This window comes from Dreissena polymorpha, chromosome 5 (genome assembly GCF_020536995.1).
Source record: "Dreissena polymorpha isolate Duluth1 chromosome 5, UMN_Dpol_1.0, whole genome shotgun sequence".
Lineage (NCBI taxonomy): Eukaryota > Metazoa > Mollusca > Bivalvia > Myida > Dreissenidae > Dreissena > Dreissena polymorpha.
The window spans coordinates 22,969,491-22,989,178 of record NC_068359.1 but is presented as its reverse complement, the minus strand read 5'-3'; the positions used below and the strand labels follow the sequence as shown (position 1 = coordinate 22,989,178).

The following is a 19,688-nucleotide window of genomic DNA, read 5'->3' as shown; positions in this document are numbered from 1 at the left end:
TCTGTGAAAAGGGGGTTTAATGCATATACGTAAAGTGGTGTCCCAGATAAGCCTTTGCAGTCCGCAAAGATTAATCAGGGACGACACTTAACGCTTTTATGATATTTTTCGTTAAAATTAAGTTTAGGCGGAAATTGTGGTCCATGATTAATAAAAAATCGTGATTGCAAACACACTTAAAAAACACTTACAGCAGCAATTGTAAGATGCATGCCATTTTCTTTGTAAATAAATTAGCTTAAGAGATATAAGGAAGTCAATGTTAACCTTATTAAAAAATACAACGGAAGTACTCTATTTAACAGTACTGTATTCTTCATTGACGGAGATACATGTTAAAGGGACAGTCAACCACAAATGACGAAAAAAGAAAAGTTCTTAAATACCGTATTTTTTACAATTATTAGTTCATATGGATTGAAATTTCACGACTGGTATATTACATTACTTGAAAAAAAGTTCATATTTTCAGTATATTCGATAATAAAATTTCGCGATCTGAAATCGAAAGTACATCGCAAAAAATAGGTGACATAACGATACACACAATAAATAACGCAATTAGATTGATCATTTTACATATCAAATATATACAATTCACTTCACATGCACAATTTGCATTCCTGGGTTTACCACGTGACGATGATGATCACTCTACTGTCGTTATTTATAGTTAAATGGTAGTTACCTTGTAGACATACCCAGTAAAATTTATTACCGAATTTACAAAAAATATGAAAACTTAACAACTTTTTTCAAGTTATGTAATATAGCAGTCGTAATATTTTAATCAATATAAACTAACAATTGTAAAAAAATACGGTATTTTACCATTTTTCTGTTCTTCGTCGTCGTTGTTGACAGTCCCTTTAACATACCGCCTCCTACCCGTAAAAACACATTCGGTAAATCCAATAGGAAACAACCCATGACTGATATCTTTCCACATTTTCAGGAATACTAATATATGTGATTAATTTAACAACAGGAAAATCGATAAATGATCTCTAATAACTCATTTACGTTGACATTTTTTCCGAAAATAATTGGCTAAGAAGAACAGGTGGTCTATATTTAGATATTGGGAAACCAAATATCAGGAACCAAATTTATCATTTTTATTTTGGGAAGGACGTTATATATAGAGAAAAGTAATATTCAATCACATGAAATCCATGAAAGCTAGTCTGAGCGATGTATGCTGTTTTTATGCTTCTTCGTACAGATTTCGTTCAATAATCTTTTGATAATAAACTTACAGCATCTTTTTATTTTAAAAACAAATGTGTGGGATAATTGTTCTAATTATTTTTTTAATTAAATCTATCATTATTAATTGTTTTCAATTTTTTCAGAAAGAATGCTTTATCATCAACAAAATTCGCAACTCAACGTATTTCTAACGATGTGTGACAATATACCGGTAAGTACGCAAGTCGTACCGACCTTTCTCGCCAGTATGGACCTTAACGACTTATTGGACTTTACAAACACCTCCAAACAAACGCAAAACTCGAAAACGGAATTATTGTGTACATCTTATGCCACTGCAACGAACGCCGGAAATTGCACTAGCGTTTCCGAGCCCAGTTTTTCTGCGTATAACACAACGGACGTTAGGGGCTTGAATTTTCTCACGAAAGACGTAACGTCAGAAACGCAAAACGCGGTACTGCCTCAAGGGCTGATGCCTTATATCAAAGAGGAACTGAAAAATACAATCCAGTCAAAACGCATGACGGAGGGAAAAGAAGAGTTGAAGGTCGACTTCACGGACCGTGAACCTTGCACAGTAAGTATATTTAGGGTATTCCATCATAACATCGACTTAGTCAGTAGTGCTGCGTCTCTTAAAAGACCAGCTCCTCAAATGCGTTTCGCAATCAATTGATTAAAGTCTTTCTTAAGAATATCTCGATCACTGACCAAAATACAAAAAAGCCATAAATTCAGCCAAATGATGACAATATATGTATCGTCAAGAGTATCTGCACACCATTGGTTGATAAAAGTTGTGTGGGAGTAAATTCCAGTTAGTACAATACGTTCGAACCAAGCTAACATTAAAGTATTACTTGAATTGGTATCAAGTGATTTCGGGCATAACAATTATTATTACATTATTTGTTTCATTGCTAAAATCATTAATCAAGTGCACGAACAATACAGAGTGTATATAAGTACATGTATAGATTATAGTTCAAGTGTGTTAGTAAAAGTTTATAGAGTTCACAAATATTAGTTTAGGTTTGGTTCGTAATAACTTCACTCGTTTAAGAATCAGAATTTAGCCGCGTCATGCGATAATGGGTCTTCTGCCATATGTGCGCAGACTGGTTGAACGCCGCCCTGTCCGCGCTAAAGACATGCACAACGTGTGGTCTCTTTAGCGGCTCATGTATTACTTTCTTAATGATAATATATTATCGAGAACGTTGATATCTTAATCGATGAGATAAGAGTCCCACTTGGCCATTTTTGTATAATTTTTTATATAAATTTACTGAGCGCGTATTAAAATGAGACATATATGTGAAGAAGCAAATAATAAAATAAGAAAAACCTTTTGAAGTTCCGATAAGCCGTCAATATGCACCTTTAATGAGCATTTTTTACTTAAGAAATCCTTATTTCGTCGATTTTTAATTGTCAAATTCAAACAAGTTTATAACCCGTTTCCTCTAAAGGGGCCTTTTCACGTTTTTGTAAATTGACAAAATTGACAAAAAAAATTTCAGATTCGCAAATTTGCATTTTAGTTTTGATATTTGTGAGGAAACAGTAATACTGAACATTTACCATGCTCTAAAATAGTCATTATGTGCATCTTTTGACGATTTGAAAACCTGAAAATTATAAAGCGTTGCAACGCGGAACGATTGAATAATTTGGGAAGTTCTGTTTTTGTCGTTATATTTTGTAAAATTACGAGGATTGCTTTTATAAAGTATAAAATTCGTCCATTATTTTATGAGGACGGATGGTCGAGTGGTCTAAGTGGTAGACTTTTACTCCAGGACTTCAGGGGTCAGTGGTTCGAGCCCTGCTGAGGGTTACTTTTTTCTTTTTTAAATTTTATTCTTGAATTTTCGCTGTAGCTTTTAAGATCCAATGTTTAAATTTATCAATATAAAGCGTTTAATGACAAACTTCAAAACATGCCACAATCTGTGAAAAGGCTCCTTTAAGATTCGATATGAAAATTTCATTTCACAACAAAATTCCGAAAATTTTCCGTTTAGTTAATTGCATAGTATCTTTACCCAGTAAATTGTGTAAATTCCCATTATGTGTAATACTCAATGTATCAAATAAAGTGATCTAGTTTTTTTTTAATTGATCGGTCTTTTTGTATTCGTACTTGCTTATTTTCGTAAGTACGTATGTAATAAGCATATTTACAATAAATGGTGTAAATCAACTATAGGAATTCTTAACAAAACGAAGTAAATGAAGAGGAAGAGTATGACTCTATTGAAACTTATTTTAGCAATAAAAATGAGTGAAGGATGGTGTCTTTCGTTCCTATACGTCCAATACCTAGTAAATCGAGTAAAAAAAGAGAGGCTACGATTCGTGTCAGGCGAAATAGTTGTCAGTGAAATAAACGTCAGTTACTCTCACTTAAGTTGATGCCCTTTAAAATTGCATTACATTTTTGTTCGTATAAAGGGGGTTTACATTTTGAATTAAATAACACAAGTGCCTTGTCATTATTTTAGTACACGCATTATTGGTAAATGAACTTCATCGATGCATTCACGCCGTTTCATGTTTGACTGTACATGTACTTTCAATATCCGATAATCTCTAAAACACACTTCCATTTGCATTAGACTCTCGAAAGTTGATTCATGTTCTAGTTTTCCTTCTATAAAACACACCTTTGCCACATTCCTGTGTTATATTCTTTGAAATGCTGTAGTATATTCAACGTTTCATGATTCTATGAACTGTGTTGGTATTTTTAGCCACTTTCTGTTTCTTCGTAAATATTTTACTTTCTATTGAAAATCTGTGTCAACATCAATTGTTCGATTTATATTGGCTGGTTGATTGATTGATTTCAGCCAATCAACTATCCACCACTGTGTTCATCTTAAAGGTGCAAATGGACACTTGTGGCATTAAAAAATACATTATGTAGAAAACGAAATTATATGTAAAAAAATAGTACAATATGTAGAGATTATTTATGTTGCGTGCTGTTATTGTACAAATTATAAATATTTTGGTAATTATAATGCTTTTTTAAGAAAAACAATAATTTACTAGCTATATATCTACCCCGTATTATCTCTCTCTCTTACTTAAAAACGTAATCAATATCCGCCAAAGGTTAAACAGTGCAAAAGAAATATGTCTTCTTAGCCGAAATGTATAAGAATGAAAAGTACTGTTGTTTGTCATAGAGTTACAAAAATCATTAAACTATTTTCAACAATCAAATGCATAGAATGTGCCACTTTAAGCTTTTCGCTTGAACGTCTCTGTCAAGTGGTTCCTCAATTTCCGTGTTTCATTCCGCATTCTTAACTCGTTTCAGTTAAGCCCGGAAGAGGAACAGAAAGTCGAGAAACGAAAAGTCCAGAACCGGATGGCGGCAAGGCGCTTCCGGGACCGACAGAAAACGCAGACGAATGCGCTGCAGAAGGTTCGTTGGTTTATTGTATATTGTTATTCTTTTTATGTTGCAAAAATTGATGTTGTTATTCAACATACGAGTACACATGTTTTTGGGATGTAATAACACAATCAGCATTGATAGTTTAACTGTGTTGAATATTATTTATTTATTAAACAGTGATACTTGCTACCAGAACGTTCAAAAATATCAAGATATATTTGATCTCGCTAGATAATATACATGTGTTGATGGTTATTATGTGACAATATAATAAACAATAGTATTCCTTTACGGGTGATTACGTTTAAATTGGTTTCCGAAAAAAGACAAGAATTTCGACGAAACAATACTCTGAGTCCTTTTATTATCAATGTTGTAAACTTTTCTGTTTATCTATCGATACAAAATAACTGGGTTAACATGAACTATTAAAAATAATCATATCAGGTATTTGTCTTTATTAACCTTCCTTGTAATAGGTAATCATTCGTTTTATTGGTCGTTGTAACCTGGTTCCGATTGCGTTCCGTTGGGATTTTACAACAATAAATACTTGGCCTGATATTGATAATAAGTAAAGTATATTAAAAAACCGATTAAAATTATGCCGTCTACCTTAACAATAAAAAACACAACTGTAACTGTCATATGAAAAACATGTTATGTCCGTTATTAAATTAGTTAGTTTTGTATTTTTATGATACATAATAACAAGTTGTGTCATTTAGCTTTACTCAGTTGAATCTTAAATCTTAACAGTGTTAATCATGTTTAAATTATTATTATTATTATTATTATTATTATTATTATTATTATTATTATTATTATTATTATTATTATTATTATTATTATAATTATTATTATTATCATCATCGTCATCATTATTATTATCATTATCATCATTATTATCATTTTTATGATAATCAATATTATTATTCAAAATTTGATTCATAATTACTAATATGACAAAAAACGAAATAAAAGCGTTGTGCAGGTAAAAATAAAAGTAATCAACCGTATTTCAAAATTGTCCTAGATTTTGCCAATCTCAAAAAATCACAAACATTTCTAGAACTTTCTCCTCTCCATATTGGAAACCCACGAAATAAATTTTATGACAAATCAACTACCACACCTTACCACAGGTGGTTAGCGTGTGGCTATAAAATTAATTAGTGAAAACATCATTTTGAATGATAAATAATCATATTATAACAAAAAATTAACTTTTCTGGAAAAAAAATCACTATCAAATATATATATAACAAGGTATGCAACTTAAAATCACCCCAAAACGGGGTGCATCGCTTTGAACAGCCATATCTTCATCAATTGTGCAGCGATTTTCACGATCTCGGTATTATTCAACGCAGAAATGAATTTCCTTTCTGGAAATGTATATGTCTTGCAATATTTTTACAAATGCTGGGTCAACTTTTAAGAAATAACACGATACACAACTCGCATGACCCAGTTGACAATGATCATGCAGTCTTTATGAATGAAATCTCCAGTTGTAAAGACACACCTCCGCATTGAACCAATGAAATCACTCGTGTGTTTAAAATGTCAGTTAGTTTAAATGCATGTAAACAAAGGTTTCAAACGGCGCTGGACAGTTAGTATTGATTTATAATGTAATGACAAGAACGGTAATAATGTTGTTTTCATACGTTTTATTGAATTATGGTATCGAGGTACATGAACTTTGTAGGGAAGATGCCCTTTACTCCGTGAAGATTTCAGTCTTAAAGACTGCATGATCATTGTCAACTGGGTCATGCGAGTTGTGTATCGTGTAATTTATTATAAGTTGACCCAACATTTGTAAAAATATTGCAAGACATATACATTTCCAGAAAGGAAATTCATTTCTGCGTTGATTAAGACCGAGATCGTGAAAATCGCTGCACAATTGATGAAGATATGGCTGTTCAAAGCGATGCACCCTGTTTTGGGGTGATTTTGAGTTGCATACCTTGTTATATATATATTTAGATAGTGAAAAAAAATTCATAAAAGTTAATTATTTGTTATAATATGATTATTTATCATTCAAAATGATGTTTTCACTAATTAATATCATAGCCACACGCTAACCACCTGTGCACCTTACGGTATGTTGTCGTATTTGTACAGGAGTGTCGGCGGTTAGAAAACGAAAAGACGGAATTTAGAAAAGAACTAGAACAGGTGCGAAAGGAAAGGGACGAAATTCGCCAGTTAATGGAGATACATCTCGCTTCCTGTCCGCAGCAACAATTTCCCGCGCTTTTCCATGGGAACTTTCCTGCTGGGGTGAACAACCTCAGCTGAAACCAAAGGGAGAAAACTGTGTATTAAGTTACGCACTATAAGGACTCGTATAGTTTTTGTCTCCACTTCCTAGACCGTACATAATCTTTGGTGCCCTTTTTTTTTTTTCTTTGATAATACGGGCTGATATTTCAAACACTTGCTACACTCGATCATTTCGAAAGTAAACTTTTTAATGTTAGGTAAGATATGTCGCAAAGCGATGGGGAACATATCAGGAAAGATGTGTTAACAAAGCGACGGTGTACGTCCCTTGGACATTTCAGGAAAGATATGTTGCAAAGCGATGGGGAACATATCAGGCATTTAATATCCTAATACAAGTGGGTAATAACATGTGAATACTAAAAATGGAGTGGAATCAAACATTTTATTTTCCGGCCTTATGACAGCTGTTAATGTGATATTGTTTATCTTTTACAGATAAACAAGAACGGTGTATATAATGTATATGATTCATATGGTGTAAACCATTGTCTTTTTTTTCAAATCTAGTCTACCTCCATTACATTATGTCAGCAGGGAAATGAAAGGTGAGCGTTATATTCACGAAGCGCCAAACGAAAATATTTACTTTCATGGCATTATTTAAGTGAAAAATAGTAAAATATGATGTATGGATGTTCATTTTGTCACTAAAGTCAAAATTAATAGAGTAATACAAAATTGTTCTACATTTGCTTGAAGTCTCAATGGATACCACAGTCATATTTTTATCATCTTCAAGTCTCTGTCAATACGGACTTAGTTGCTTTTCAAGATTCTGTTTATATTTTGATGAGTTAAAAGATTAAGTTATTAAGTCGTGGTGCTTTCATGTTTATACAGAATGAACGACAGAAGTTACATAAACTGTCATTGTGTAAGTCCGTGTTTACGTCCTTTAAAATGATAGACCTTGTGGAAGCTGGACTTGTTCGCACGAGAACCTGCCAAGCACGCATATCTTCATAACTCTTTGACTTCTTACTTTACATGTGTTTCATGGTGTGATACTAGTACGCCAAACCATGCCTGTTGAAGCGACATATCGCCAATATTTACAAAAAGATACACTTCATGTATGTAAATATGCACATGTTTTCTTTTTAGATACACACTCGTCTCGATATAAACTATATATAATAGAGTCATCATAACTATAACATATGTGTAAGTAGTTGATTGCCACTATGTATGTCAGTGTATCCTATCTGGCAAATATTCTTATTTTCTTACTATATTATTTAATGCGGTACGCCTCTTTAATTGACCCAATGTAAGTCGATGCATCTCGACAAGAGGCCGATTTACTTTCAAATTAAGTTCGGCAATAAGATTTATTCTTTGTTGTTTTTATGACGGTTCGCATGAGTGTTACAAATGTATTTATTGTAACAGTTTTATCATTAACATATCGTTACTCGTCATTTTTCATTGAATATTCGATTCTTATATACCTCATATGTATATATTATTACTGTTATAAAAGATGTTTACACTAACGATCTTCATTTTGTGCATTTAAACCTGTTTTTGTTGCTGAACTCGGTTTTTGTACTGGCTTGTGTGCACATTTTATTACAAGGCAACACGTTTACATGTGTTTCGTCCAGTTAATGAATGCATAAACAGCTGTTAATATTTTGATGTTTGCCTTTAAATTCGCGTATGTTTTATCAAATGTTATTAGTTATACATTTCATTGTTCAGTGAATGTTATTTATTCAAATGATTGTTTTATTAAACATTAAAAAAAACATGTTTATAACTCATTGTTGCTGTGGTTATTGCTGATGAAGTTTCATGATTATTTATTCTTCGCGAATGTAAAATCGGAATGCCTAAAGTAAACATTGACAAACGACAATTCAAGTATTAGTATGAAACAAAAATAAAGAATGCATGTTCACGTATATTGCGCATTTAAACAATTTTATGATACAGCGAAACAAATCAATTTTTTTAAAAATGTTGGCAAAAAATCTTTTCATGGTAGTATATTTAGTATAGCTATGACGATTTTAGGTTAACCTGTTTATAAAATTTAATACAACTTGTGCTTGCTCATTTGGAACACAACCAGAATTACTAATCAAAGTCCAAAAAAGATTTGTTTAATGCAGGTAGTCGAAAAAAACATTTCCAATTGCATGTGGGTCATCTCTCAATTGTGTGGAACAACGGACTTATGCCATAGATCACAAGGCACAATGGGCACACACCATATGATAACAATGCATAACGGACATACACTATATGAGCACAAAGCATAACGGACAATCACCATATGATCACAAAACATAACGGACACACACCATCAATCTCCACGCAGAGTTGTCGTTCCTTGCTTTCACATACAACTCTGCGAAAGGCTCAGCACGCCATTTTGTCTATAGAATAGCTAAAACCGAACAAACGCATTCAATGTATATTTGATTGGATATTTAAGATCGCATGCATTAAATTAAGAAATATGACTTTTAAATGTACGATAAATCGTGCAAAAACTTGCGAGTTTTAATGCAACTCTTTGGAACTATTTTATTGCCCATTTACGCAGATGGAATCATTTCACGCACTTAACAAATGTCAACAATTGAACATACTGTTTATTGAGTGACGTTAGGAATTGCTTCGACGTGTGTATGTATGTTGGTTTCTTAACATCAAGAAACCATATCAATTTTATAATAATGAATTAAGACTGATATAAGATATCATGGTATGGGATGGTTTTCTTTAATGCAGTGAATGCGATGTAACCGTCGTGCAAGAGATTGTTTAGTATACTGTAACCTCAATGATGAACGCTTGGTATGATCATGACATGAATGAGACGCTTTCATAACAATAGTCCGTTCTGAGCCCAACACAGAGGTGAATGTAATGTAACCGTCGTGCAAGAGATTGACACACCATATGATCACAAAGCATAACGGACACACACCACATGATAACAATTCATAACGGACGCACACAAATGCACACACACAACATACAAATCACAAGGCCAAATCAACGCACAGCATACTAGAATAATCACAAGGCATAACGGACACACAAAATATGATCACGATATGAAGTGCTATAATAATGTATACTTTCTTAAACAGAACAAAGACGAAAACTTGTGACATGCATGCGCACATTCAGATAAGTGTTGCTAACGAAATAACAAGCAAGATGGTATGCAACACGTAGGGCAATGAACAAATCCCCAAATTTGAACTGTGAATCTCGCCTTCTACAGAACATTAGAATTGCATGTGTGTCCATATAAACTAGAAATTAGCCCATATTACAATTATGTATCACATGTGATCAGGATTACATCAGCAACAATTGTTTAATAAGTAACCAAAGTAAGTATGTCTGTAAATGCATATGAAAATGTGGGCCACTAGTATACAATCAATATAACAATGGGGCTGCTTTGTTTATTAAACTTATTTCAATTAGTATTATATATGCATCTCAACGTATGCTTATCAATGATGTCAATTATTTTTTCCCCATTCACTTAACATGTGAACGTGTGAACAATGCAGACTCAAAGCCCCCACCCACCCCCTCCCCACCCTGTGATCACTTTGAGATGCCATTTGTTCTTCAAACAACACCCGATCATAGTACAAACATATAACGTGTATCATGCCTGTGAATCATTCAGTCGGATAAACATATTTGTCTGGTAAAAAAGCCTGACTTTAGGAAAGTGATGTCGCGTACAATACGCGCATCTATCGCGTAAAAATTGCTAAAAGTTATCGACATCCCGACTTTTAACTTTTTAACACGCGTTTTTGTTAACAATCTGTTAATTATGCCACTCACGTTTTTTGTACGTTTATTTGAAAATGTGCAACAACTAAAAAAGCTCACTGGTTTAGCGGATTTCTCATAATGTCCTGTTTAGTTTCGCAATAGCTGGTTTACATAACTCAAAATCTCGCTCTGTATATTTTTATTTTACGGGGATAGGTAAAGTAAATTCATTTTAAGCTGTGTGTTGAAGTTTTAGATAGCTTTAAATATCGTTTTATGTGTTTTCGTAATTGTAAAAGAATTATGCAATGGCTAAAAATGAGTAAAGTTTGTAAATGAAGCAAAAACATGTCGGTGATATTGTGAGATTATGTTTTCAAGTACGATTGATGAAAATAATTGTCAATTCGAATCATGCGGAAAAGAGAAGAAAGAACCAGATCAACTACTCCGGATATTGTCAATCCGCAAGTGATGGCATATGTTTGACTATTACTCTAGATAAGATGATGCACTTATAAATCAGTCTTGCACTAAGAAAACGGGGTTAATGTATGTGCGTACAGAAATTGCAGTTTAATCACCGTTCCCCGTTCCCAGAAACATGTCGGTTTGGATGGTGGTTACAATACCTGACAGATGGGGTTTACAGCGGGTACTCCGGCTCCCGTCCCACCCACCCACACACAATACAAGTATTAGTTTGTATCCAATGCAACAGAGATTACATCAGCGACAAGTGTCCCTCAAGCAACCAATTATGTATAGATACATATAAATGCATACTGGTGAGTTGCTAGTATAATATCGATATAACAAATGATGATGTCTTTTTTTCAGTCGTTTGATATATGTTCTATACATATGAGGAAATACGCAATTTTTGGCGCATTATCAGAAAGTCGCGTTTAAAAGTATGCTAATTAATGATGTAATTAATTTTGCCGTAAAAGTAAAAATCTAAACGTGTGAACAATGCAGACAAAAAGTCCCCCTATACTAACTTAAACATTTAAGTTGTCATTTGTTCTCCAAACAACAATTGGTGACAATACAAACGCATCACATCTATCATTGCGGTGAATCTTTGAGCCGGATAAAAATCATATGTGTTGGTTATAAAAAAAGCGCGACTTACAAAACTGATTTCGCTCACTAAACGCGCATTTTCTGCTTAAAAATTGCAATACGTAAGCGACATTTTGGCTTTCAAACGCGAAGACACGCAGTGTTCTTTACAACCTGTGATGTCCCTCACTGTTCATGGCTTTGGGCTATGCGAGACCCGTTGGTACAGAACGACCGTATCTTTTAGTTCAAAAAGGGCCTAAATTAAAGACATATATCAAACGTTTGGCTGACTTCTCATATTGTTTTTATTCAATTTCGTAAGTTCTGTCTTACATATAAAATCCCGCTATTTATATGTATATAATTGTATTTTGACTCAACGGCGATAGGTTAAGTTAGTGCAATAACAGTAAACCTGTTTGCTGAAATTTTTCGATAGCTTTATATACATGTGTTTTCGTAATTGTAAATATTTATGCAATGCATAACTTTTTATTTTTTAAAAATTAGTTTAAAGCAACGTTTGTTAATCAAAAACCAGGGCGATGATATTGTGAAATGTGCGTGTTTGTTCAAGTACTAGAGATGAAAATAGACGTAGCTCCGATGCGGAAAAGAAGAGAAGAAAGAACAATGTGCGAATAGTTTAACCCTTATTGGTGAATGCACCACTTAACAAGTTTGCGGGTTATGTGAAGAAGTTTTAATTGTTCGTACTAAATTCAACATCAATCCAACAAAAAAGGTCACTAGATTATGGAAGCATAAACCTGCCCTTGTTATTTGTGAGTTATGACTTTTGACTTATGACTTTTGACTTGTGACTTTCGACTTGCGACTTGTGACATATTTCGGCGCGTTTTTGAATGACAACCACGCTTTATATTTATTATAGAACATTTTTCTTATTAAATTGAGGTTCTTTCTAACGTTGTCTCTTCTAAAATCATATTTTATCATCTTGATTAGCTGCGATTGGAAGGCTGCTGAGCATCTCGTATTGTAGACTTTGTGGTCTTATTCAAAATGTAAGTGTTATACGAAGCCCTCTCACGTGTACATTCTCTTAAAATTTATTATTTCAATAACGATTGTGAAAGCTGTCATTATTCCATATGTTTATATACCAGTTGATACATTCGAGGGTCGATGGATTTTGCAATATATATTCATATTAATTATGTTGCGAATAGTGTCGCCAAAAAACAAAGATCGGGGTGGCAGAGTGACTGAGAGGTTTACACATTTTACTTGTGATTGGAGGATTTGCTGGTAGTCCGCTTTTAAATTCTGCTAGGTTTGGGCTAGCTAGTTTTTCACATGTCAAGAAACCAAATTCCTATTCTGTAAGATATCAAGAGAGTGCCTATACGCCCCAACCTTTCTGCACTATTAGTCTTAAATAGATCTATATTCTATTATATATTATTCAAAGCAAACCCTTGACATGCGTGTTCAAGTTTAAACACACAAAAGATCATCAACATATTATTTTAAATATTGATTGACACTTTGCAAGATCATATAATACAAGAAATCATCGTGTAATTTTCATACATAATCCTGACTGTTCACACTATTTTTTTGTTTTATTTTTATTTTTTACAGATATTGACCCGAAACGGAAATCAAGATGCAGAAGGGGCTCATATTATTATTAATTTAGCGCTTTTTGACGTGGTGATATGTGTTCTTCCAACTTATTTGCCAAAGAAAACTTTGATTCAGAGATCTGAACTTATTATTTTATATTTCAAACTTGGTTTCAAATACACCGAGTTTTAAGGATTTTTATTAAATAGACATGGCATCGTCACATGGTATTTTGTTGGCAATGCGACAATTATATAGAATCCTGCAGAGGTTTAACCTGAAACGTCGGGTGTTACAGACCTACCCGACATTTGATACAGTTATTGATACCATTCAAAAAGAGTTGAACACTTGTGGACAAACTCTGGGTTATAGATCTATGTGGCAACGGCTTCGAGTTAATCATAATGTGAAGACAATTTATCAGGAAGTTATGGAGGTAATGAAGATTTTAGATCCTGAAGGCACTCACCTGAGAAAAGCCCATCGTCTCAAGAGACGAGTTTATTGTGCGAAGGGCCCCAACTCTGTCTGGCATTTAGATGGCTACGACAAGTTAAAACCCTTTGGATTTTGTATCCATGGTGCTATTGATGGTTTTAGTAAAAAACTCTGGCTAGAGGTATCAGATACAAACAATAATCCAAAACTCATTTCGAAGTATTTTTTAGATTCCCTGAAGTCGATTGAAAAGGCACCTCGTATTATTCGTTGTGATGCTGGAACAAAAAGCTCTGGTGTATGCCTTTTGCAACAGTTCTTCCGGTACAATGCATCTGACGCTTTCGCAAAACACAGAAGTGTTATTATTGGTAAAAAAACATCCAATCAGCGAATTAAACGTTGGTGGGGCTATTTACGACAACACGGTTTACAGTGGTGGCTGAGCTTCTTTAAAGACTTGCGTGATTCTGGACGATATGATGAACTCGACCAAATCCATTCTGTTAATTTGAAATTTTGCTTCAGGGATCTAATTCAAACACACCTTGATCGAAATGCTCAAAATTGGAATACTCACACGGTTAGACCCCAAAAGAATAACGAGCTAAATTATAGAAAACCTGACGTAATGTTCTATTTACCAGGACTATTTGATAGCCAAGATTTCGGCACAAATGTTGATATGCAAGACGTAATTTGCTGTCAACGAATAAACTCCATTCAGAAGAACAACAATAAAGACTTTAAAGAATTGGCTTATCTCCTGAAACCGGAATGCCACATGACGCTGATACTGCCTTGCAATTGTTTTTCGAGTTGAATGAATTGGTGAGGTTAGCAGACAACCAGTGACTATAACGTCTACACAGCTGTAAATTTATGAGTAGCTACTACTGCACCGAGCGGTCTGCCATCCAGTGGAGAAACCGATACTCCTGTGAGAACATGTTAGGAAGATAAACAGCGGCAGCCTTTTTCTAAGGAACTCTTATGGACTATCTTCATGTAAAATGACAGTGATTTTTTTCTTTTTTGTAAAATATTTTTATTATTCTTATGTTGTGGTAACTTTTGATAATGTCAACGTCCTTAATTCAATAAAATTGATAAACGCTATAGTAATAGCGTACTTATACATGTTGCATTTACATGTATTCGCAATAAATATTTCAATCATGCCGATCTCGTGTCAATTATGACTTTGATACATTTATCTGTGTTTTGCGTATAGAAAATACACGAATTGCATGAATTTTATGTGCTTATTTATTTTGATATCGTCAGTGGTTGGAGAAAACGGAATGTAGAACGTGTTACAGTAAAGCAGAATTTTTAAGGAAAATATTCTTTATTAGAAAGTATGAAGGTTTAAGGTCAAAGCACACAGATAAAAAATGCTCATTTAAAGACTTTTCCTTTGTCGTCACAGTGACCTTGATCTTTTGACCTATAAAAAGGATAATGTAAATGGTAGATGGTAAAACTCGTGAAAGTGCATTTACTCACAAAGTTTGAAGGTACAAGGTCAATGTCACACTTATAGGCAAAAGGTCAAATTGTAATGTAATGTATCGTGTCTCAAATATAAGTAAATCAATGATGATAAGACTTTCATATAACATGACAAAAATGTTCACTTCTACCAGATGATGTTTCTTGGGCATCACACAGATTTCTCGCTTCAAGGTCAATGTTGCACTAAGAGGACGAAAGCACCCTTTTTCCAAAACATATTTATTTAGAGTAACTGATGATGTGATATTAAAATAACCTAGCAAGAGTTTCACGCAACACCAATGTCCCTCTTTCTAATGCTAAGGTCTCAGAGGCCTATTCTCAAATTTTGGTGCATTTTTTGTGCCATGTTTGCACAAAATCATGGGCAGTAGTTGGATGCGACTTCCACAAGGAGATATATGTTAAGGTGTTTTTTCGAGTTCTGGATGCAGAGAAAAATACCTCATAGATTTCAATTTTATTTTTGAAACCAAAAGGAACAAATAAACAAAGCAATATGTAGGACATTTTATATCTCACTTATCAAACATAAAACACATTTCCAATTTGGACTTTGGCAGCTGTGAAGTAAATTATGTGCCTTTAATATTTGCCAAAATTGCGTCAAGGCTAAGACTCAATTGAGTCATTAATGTGGTCTGGTTAAGTCAGGATCGGGTCAATGTTAAATCTGGATTAGTTCAATGTCAAGTCTACCTATGGTCAAGGTTAAGTCTGGATTGGGTAAATGTTATGTCTGAATTGACTCATGGTTAAGACTTCATTGGGTCAAAGTCAAGTCTGGATTGGGTCAATGTTAAATCTGGTTCAGGTCAATGATAAGCCTGAATTGGGTCAATATTACGTCTGGATTGGGTCAATGTTACGTCTGCATTTGGTCAAGGTTAAGTCTGGATCAGGTCAATGTAAAGTCTGGATCATTTCAATGTTAAGTCTGCATTTGGTCAAGGTAAAGACTGGATCAGGTCAATGTAAAGTATGGATTGGGTAGATGTAAAGTCTTGATTGGACCAATGCTAAGTCTTGATTGGGTCAAGATTAAATCTAGATTGGGTCAATTAAGCCTGGATTGGGTCAAGGTTAAATCTGGATTGGGTCAATACTAAGTCTGGAATGGGTCAACGTTAAGTCTGGATTGGGTCAGGGTTAAGTCTGGATTGGGTCAAAGCTAAGTCTTGATTGGGTCAAGGTAAAATCTGGATTGGGTCAAGGCTTAATTTGTATTGGATCAACGTTCAGTCTGGATTGGGTCAGGGTTGAGTCTCGATTGGGCTAAGGCTAAGTCTGGATTGGGTCAAAGCTAAGTCTGGATTGGGTCAGGGTTAAGTCTGGATTGGGTCAAGGCTAAGTCTTGATTGGGTCAAGGTTAATTCTGGATTGGGTCAACGCTAAGTCTGGAATAGGTCAACGTTAAGTGTGGATTGGGTCAGGGTTAAGTCTGAATTGGGTCAAGGCTAAGTCTGGATTGGGTCAGGGTTAAGTCTGGATTGGGTCAAGGCTAAGTCTGGATTGGGTCAACGTTAAGTCTGGATTATGACAGGGTTTAGTCTGGATTGGGTCAAGGCTAAGTCTGGATTGGGTCAGGGTTAAGTCTGGATTGGGTCAAGGCTAAGTCTGGATTGGGTAAGGTTAAATCTGGATTGGGTCAAGGCTAAGTCTGGATTGGGTCAATGTTAAGTCTGGATTGGGTCAACGTTAAGTTTGGATTGGGTCAGGGTTAAGTCTGGATTTGGTCAATGTTAAGTCTTGATGTGGTAAAGGTTAAGTCTGGATTGGGTTATGTCAAGGTAAAGTCTGGATTTGGTCATGGTTAAGCCTGAATTGGGACCAGGTTAAGTCTGAATTGAGTCAAGGTTAAGTCCGGAATGGGTCAAGGTCAAAGTAAGGTATAATTTATTCATTTACTTTATGTAAATACCAATCAAACTCAAAACATGTTGAAGTTAGCAGTTTGATACATGATTGGTCAGGATATACATGCAGACAAATATGACAGCCATTATCTAAAGTAAAATGCCTCCTGTTTACTGTTGCAGACAGCCTAACTTAACATTATCTAAACGATGCACAGCAAATCTCACAATAAAAGTTATTAACAAAGCACATTTAAACAAACCAACTTAAATCAATGTGCACCAAACTTTGAACTTTCAAGTACCGGTACTAACAAACATGGAATATATGAAACATTCTTTATTAGAATAATTTACTAAAACTACATAAATGAACACACACAAAAACACAAAATGCTAGTTGGTTTTATGATCAATTATAAAAACAACAAGGGCTGTTTGTAAAACATGCATGCCCCCCATAAGGGATGTCAGTTGTAGTGGCAGCGATTGTGTGAATACGTTTTTTTTTACTTTGACATTGACCTTAGACCTAGTGACCCGAACATCTGTAGGGTTCATATGCCAATCGTGATCAATGTACCTATGAAGTTTGATGATCCTAGGCCTATGAGTATTCTTGAGTTATCATCCGGAAACCATTTTTCTAAGTTGAGTCACAGTGACCTTGACCTTTGACCTAGTGATCTGAAAGTCAATAGGGGCCATCTGCGATTAATGTCAATTTACCTTTAAAGTTTCATGATCCTAGGCGTAGGCGTTCTTGAGTTATCATCCGGAAACCATTTTTCTAAGTTGAGTCACCGTGACCTTGACTTTTGACCAAGTCACATGAAAATCAATAGGGGTCATCTGCCAGTCATGATCAATGTACCTTTGAAGTTTCATGATCCTAGGCATAAGCGTTTTTGAGTTATCATCCGGAAAGCATTTTACTGTTTCGGGTCACCGTAACCTTGACATTTGACCTAGTAACCTTAAAATCAATAGGGGTCATCTGCAAGTCATGATCAATGTATCTATGAAGTTTCATGATTCTAGGCATAAGCGTTCTTAAGTTATCATCCGGAAACAATTTTACTATTTCGGGTCACCGTGACCTTGACCTTGTGACCTAAAAATCAATAGGGGTCATCTGCCAGTCATGATCAATGTACCTATGAAGTTTCATGATCCTAGGCTTAAGCATTCTTGAGTTATTATCCGGACACCTTTTACTGTTTTGAGTCACTGTGACGTTGACCTTTGAACTAGTCACCTGAAAATCAATAGGGGTCATCTGCCAGTCATGATCAATGTCCCTATGAATTTTCATGATCCTAGGCCTAAGCATTCTTGAGTTATCATCCGGAAACCATTTTACTATTTCGAGTCAATGTGACTTGACTTTTGACCTGAAAATCAATAGGGGTAATCTGTCAGTCATGTTCAATGTACCTATGAAGTATCATGATCCTATGCCTAAGTGTTCTTGAGTTATCATCCGGACACCATCTGGTGGACGGACCGACCGACGGACTGACCGACAAGTGCAAAACAATATACCCCCTCTTCTTTGAAGGGGGGCATAATTAATATAAGGAAAATAACCCCTCTCCGCTTTGGCGGCCATGTTTTTTTACCGATCAGGACCATTTTTCAGACACATACAATAGATCATTCAAACAAATATTTTGACAAATTTACATCAAGAGTTGGCATCAAATGTGACCTTTATAGTATTGACTACGGATGACGCACGACGGTCACAGGTCTATCACATAAGCTCACCATGAGCACAACAGAAACTTTGATAATAACTAATAAAATAACTGACTGTACATGAACTGGAATAAATAAATGATATTTAAAGAGATGAGAAAATTGTACAAGTTGTAAATAATTTATGAATAAAAAGTTAAGGAGTATCACTGGAGATAATTGCTTATCAAGTTTATATGTTAAAAAAATTTGGACATTGTGTTATTTTGAATATTTGGCTTAATATAGGGCAATACTGTTAATATGCCTCTTTAACTTTTAAAACAACAATCAAACCAGAAAAAATACATAAATGAATATGTACATGATTGTTCATAACTTACATTAAAATTAAACATATACACTTAATTAAAAATTTACACCTGGATGAGTTTATGCTGATGAAAATAACTTGCAAATAAATATAATACTATTGCCTAGATTGTAAAAACAACAGGGCCATGATGGCCCTAAATCGCTCATCTGACTCATTAAGATCAGATGAAAACTGTGACCTCTACTGTCTACACGAGTTTTTTTTTTAAGTTTGACCTAGTGACCTACTTTTGATCCCAGATGACCCAAATACAATCCCAATCCAGATTTTATCAAGATAATCATTCTGACTGAATTTCATAAAGATATGATGAAACTGTGACCACAATTGTCTACATGAGGTTTTTCTATTATTTGACCTAGTGACCTAGTTTTTGACCCCAAATAACCCAAATACAATCCAAACTCAGATTTCATCAAGATAAACAATCTGACCAAATTTC

At 34.5% G+C, this 19,688-nt stretch overlaps 2 protein-coding genes across 7 annotated transcripts in view; one reads left to right on the top strand and one right to left on the bottom strand.

The window, feature by feature from the left end:
* LOC127882188 (uncharacterized) overlaps window positions 1-19,688 on the bottom strand; it is a 132,382-nt gene that overhangs the window by 9,627 nt on the left and 103,067 nt on the right. The gene's annotated exons all lie outside the window — the stretch shown is intronic.
* LOC127882187 (protein FosB-like) lies at window positions 1,172-8,312 on the top strand. The gene is made up of 4 exons (XM_052430688.1): window positions 1,172-1,196; window positions 1,356-1,792; window positions 4,547-4,654; window positions 6,767-8,312. Exons 2-4 carry the CDS (start codon window positions 1,361-1,363, stop codon window positions 6,941-6,943), a joined length of 717 nt encoding a protein of 238 aa, XP_052286648.1. The 5' UTR covers window positions 1,172-1,196; window positions 1,356-1,360; the 3' UTR covers window positions 6,944-8,312.

Excerpts from the sequence above, each read along its gene's own strand:
- LOC127882187 (XM_052430688.1), top strand. The coding sequence starts at position 1,361 with ATGCTTTATCATCAACAAAATTCGCAACTCAACGTATTTCTAACGATG. Across the intron at positions 1,793-4,546 it reads CGGACCGTGAACCTTGCACA|TTAAGCCCGGAAGAGGAACA; the intron begins GTAAGTATATTT and ends AACTCGTTTCAG. Across the intron at positions 4,655-6,766 it reads AGACGAATGCGCTGCAGAAG|GAGTGTCGGCGGTTAGAAAA; the intron begins GTTCGTTGGTTT and ends GTATTTGTACAG.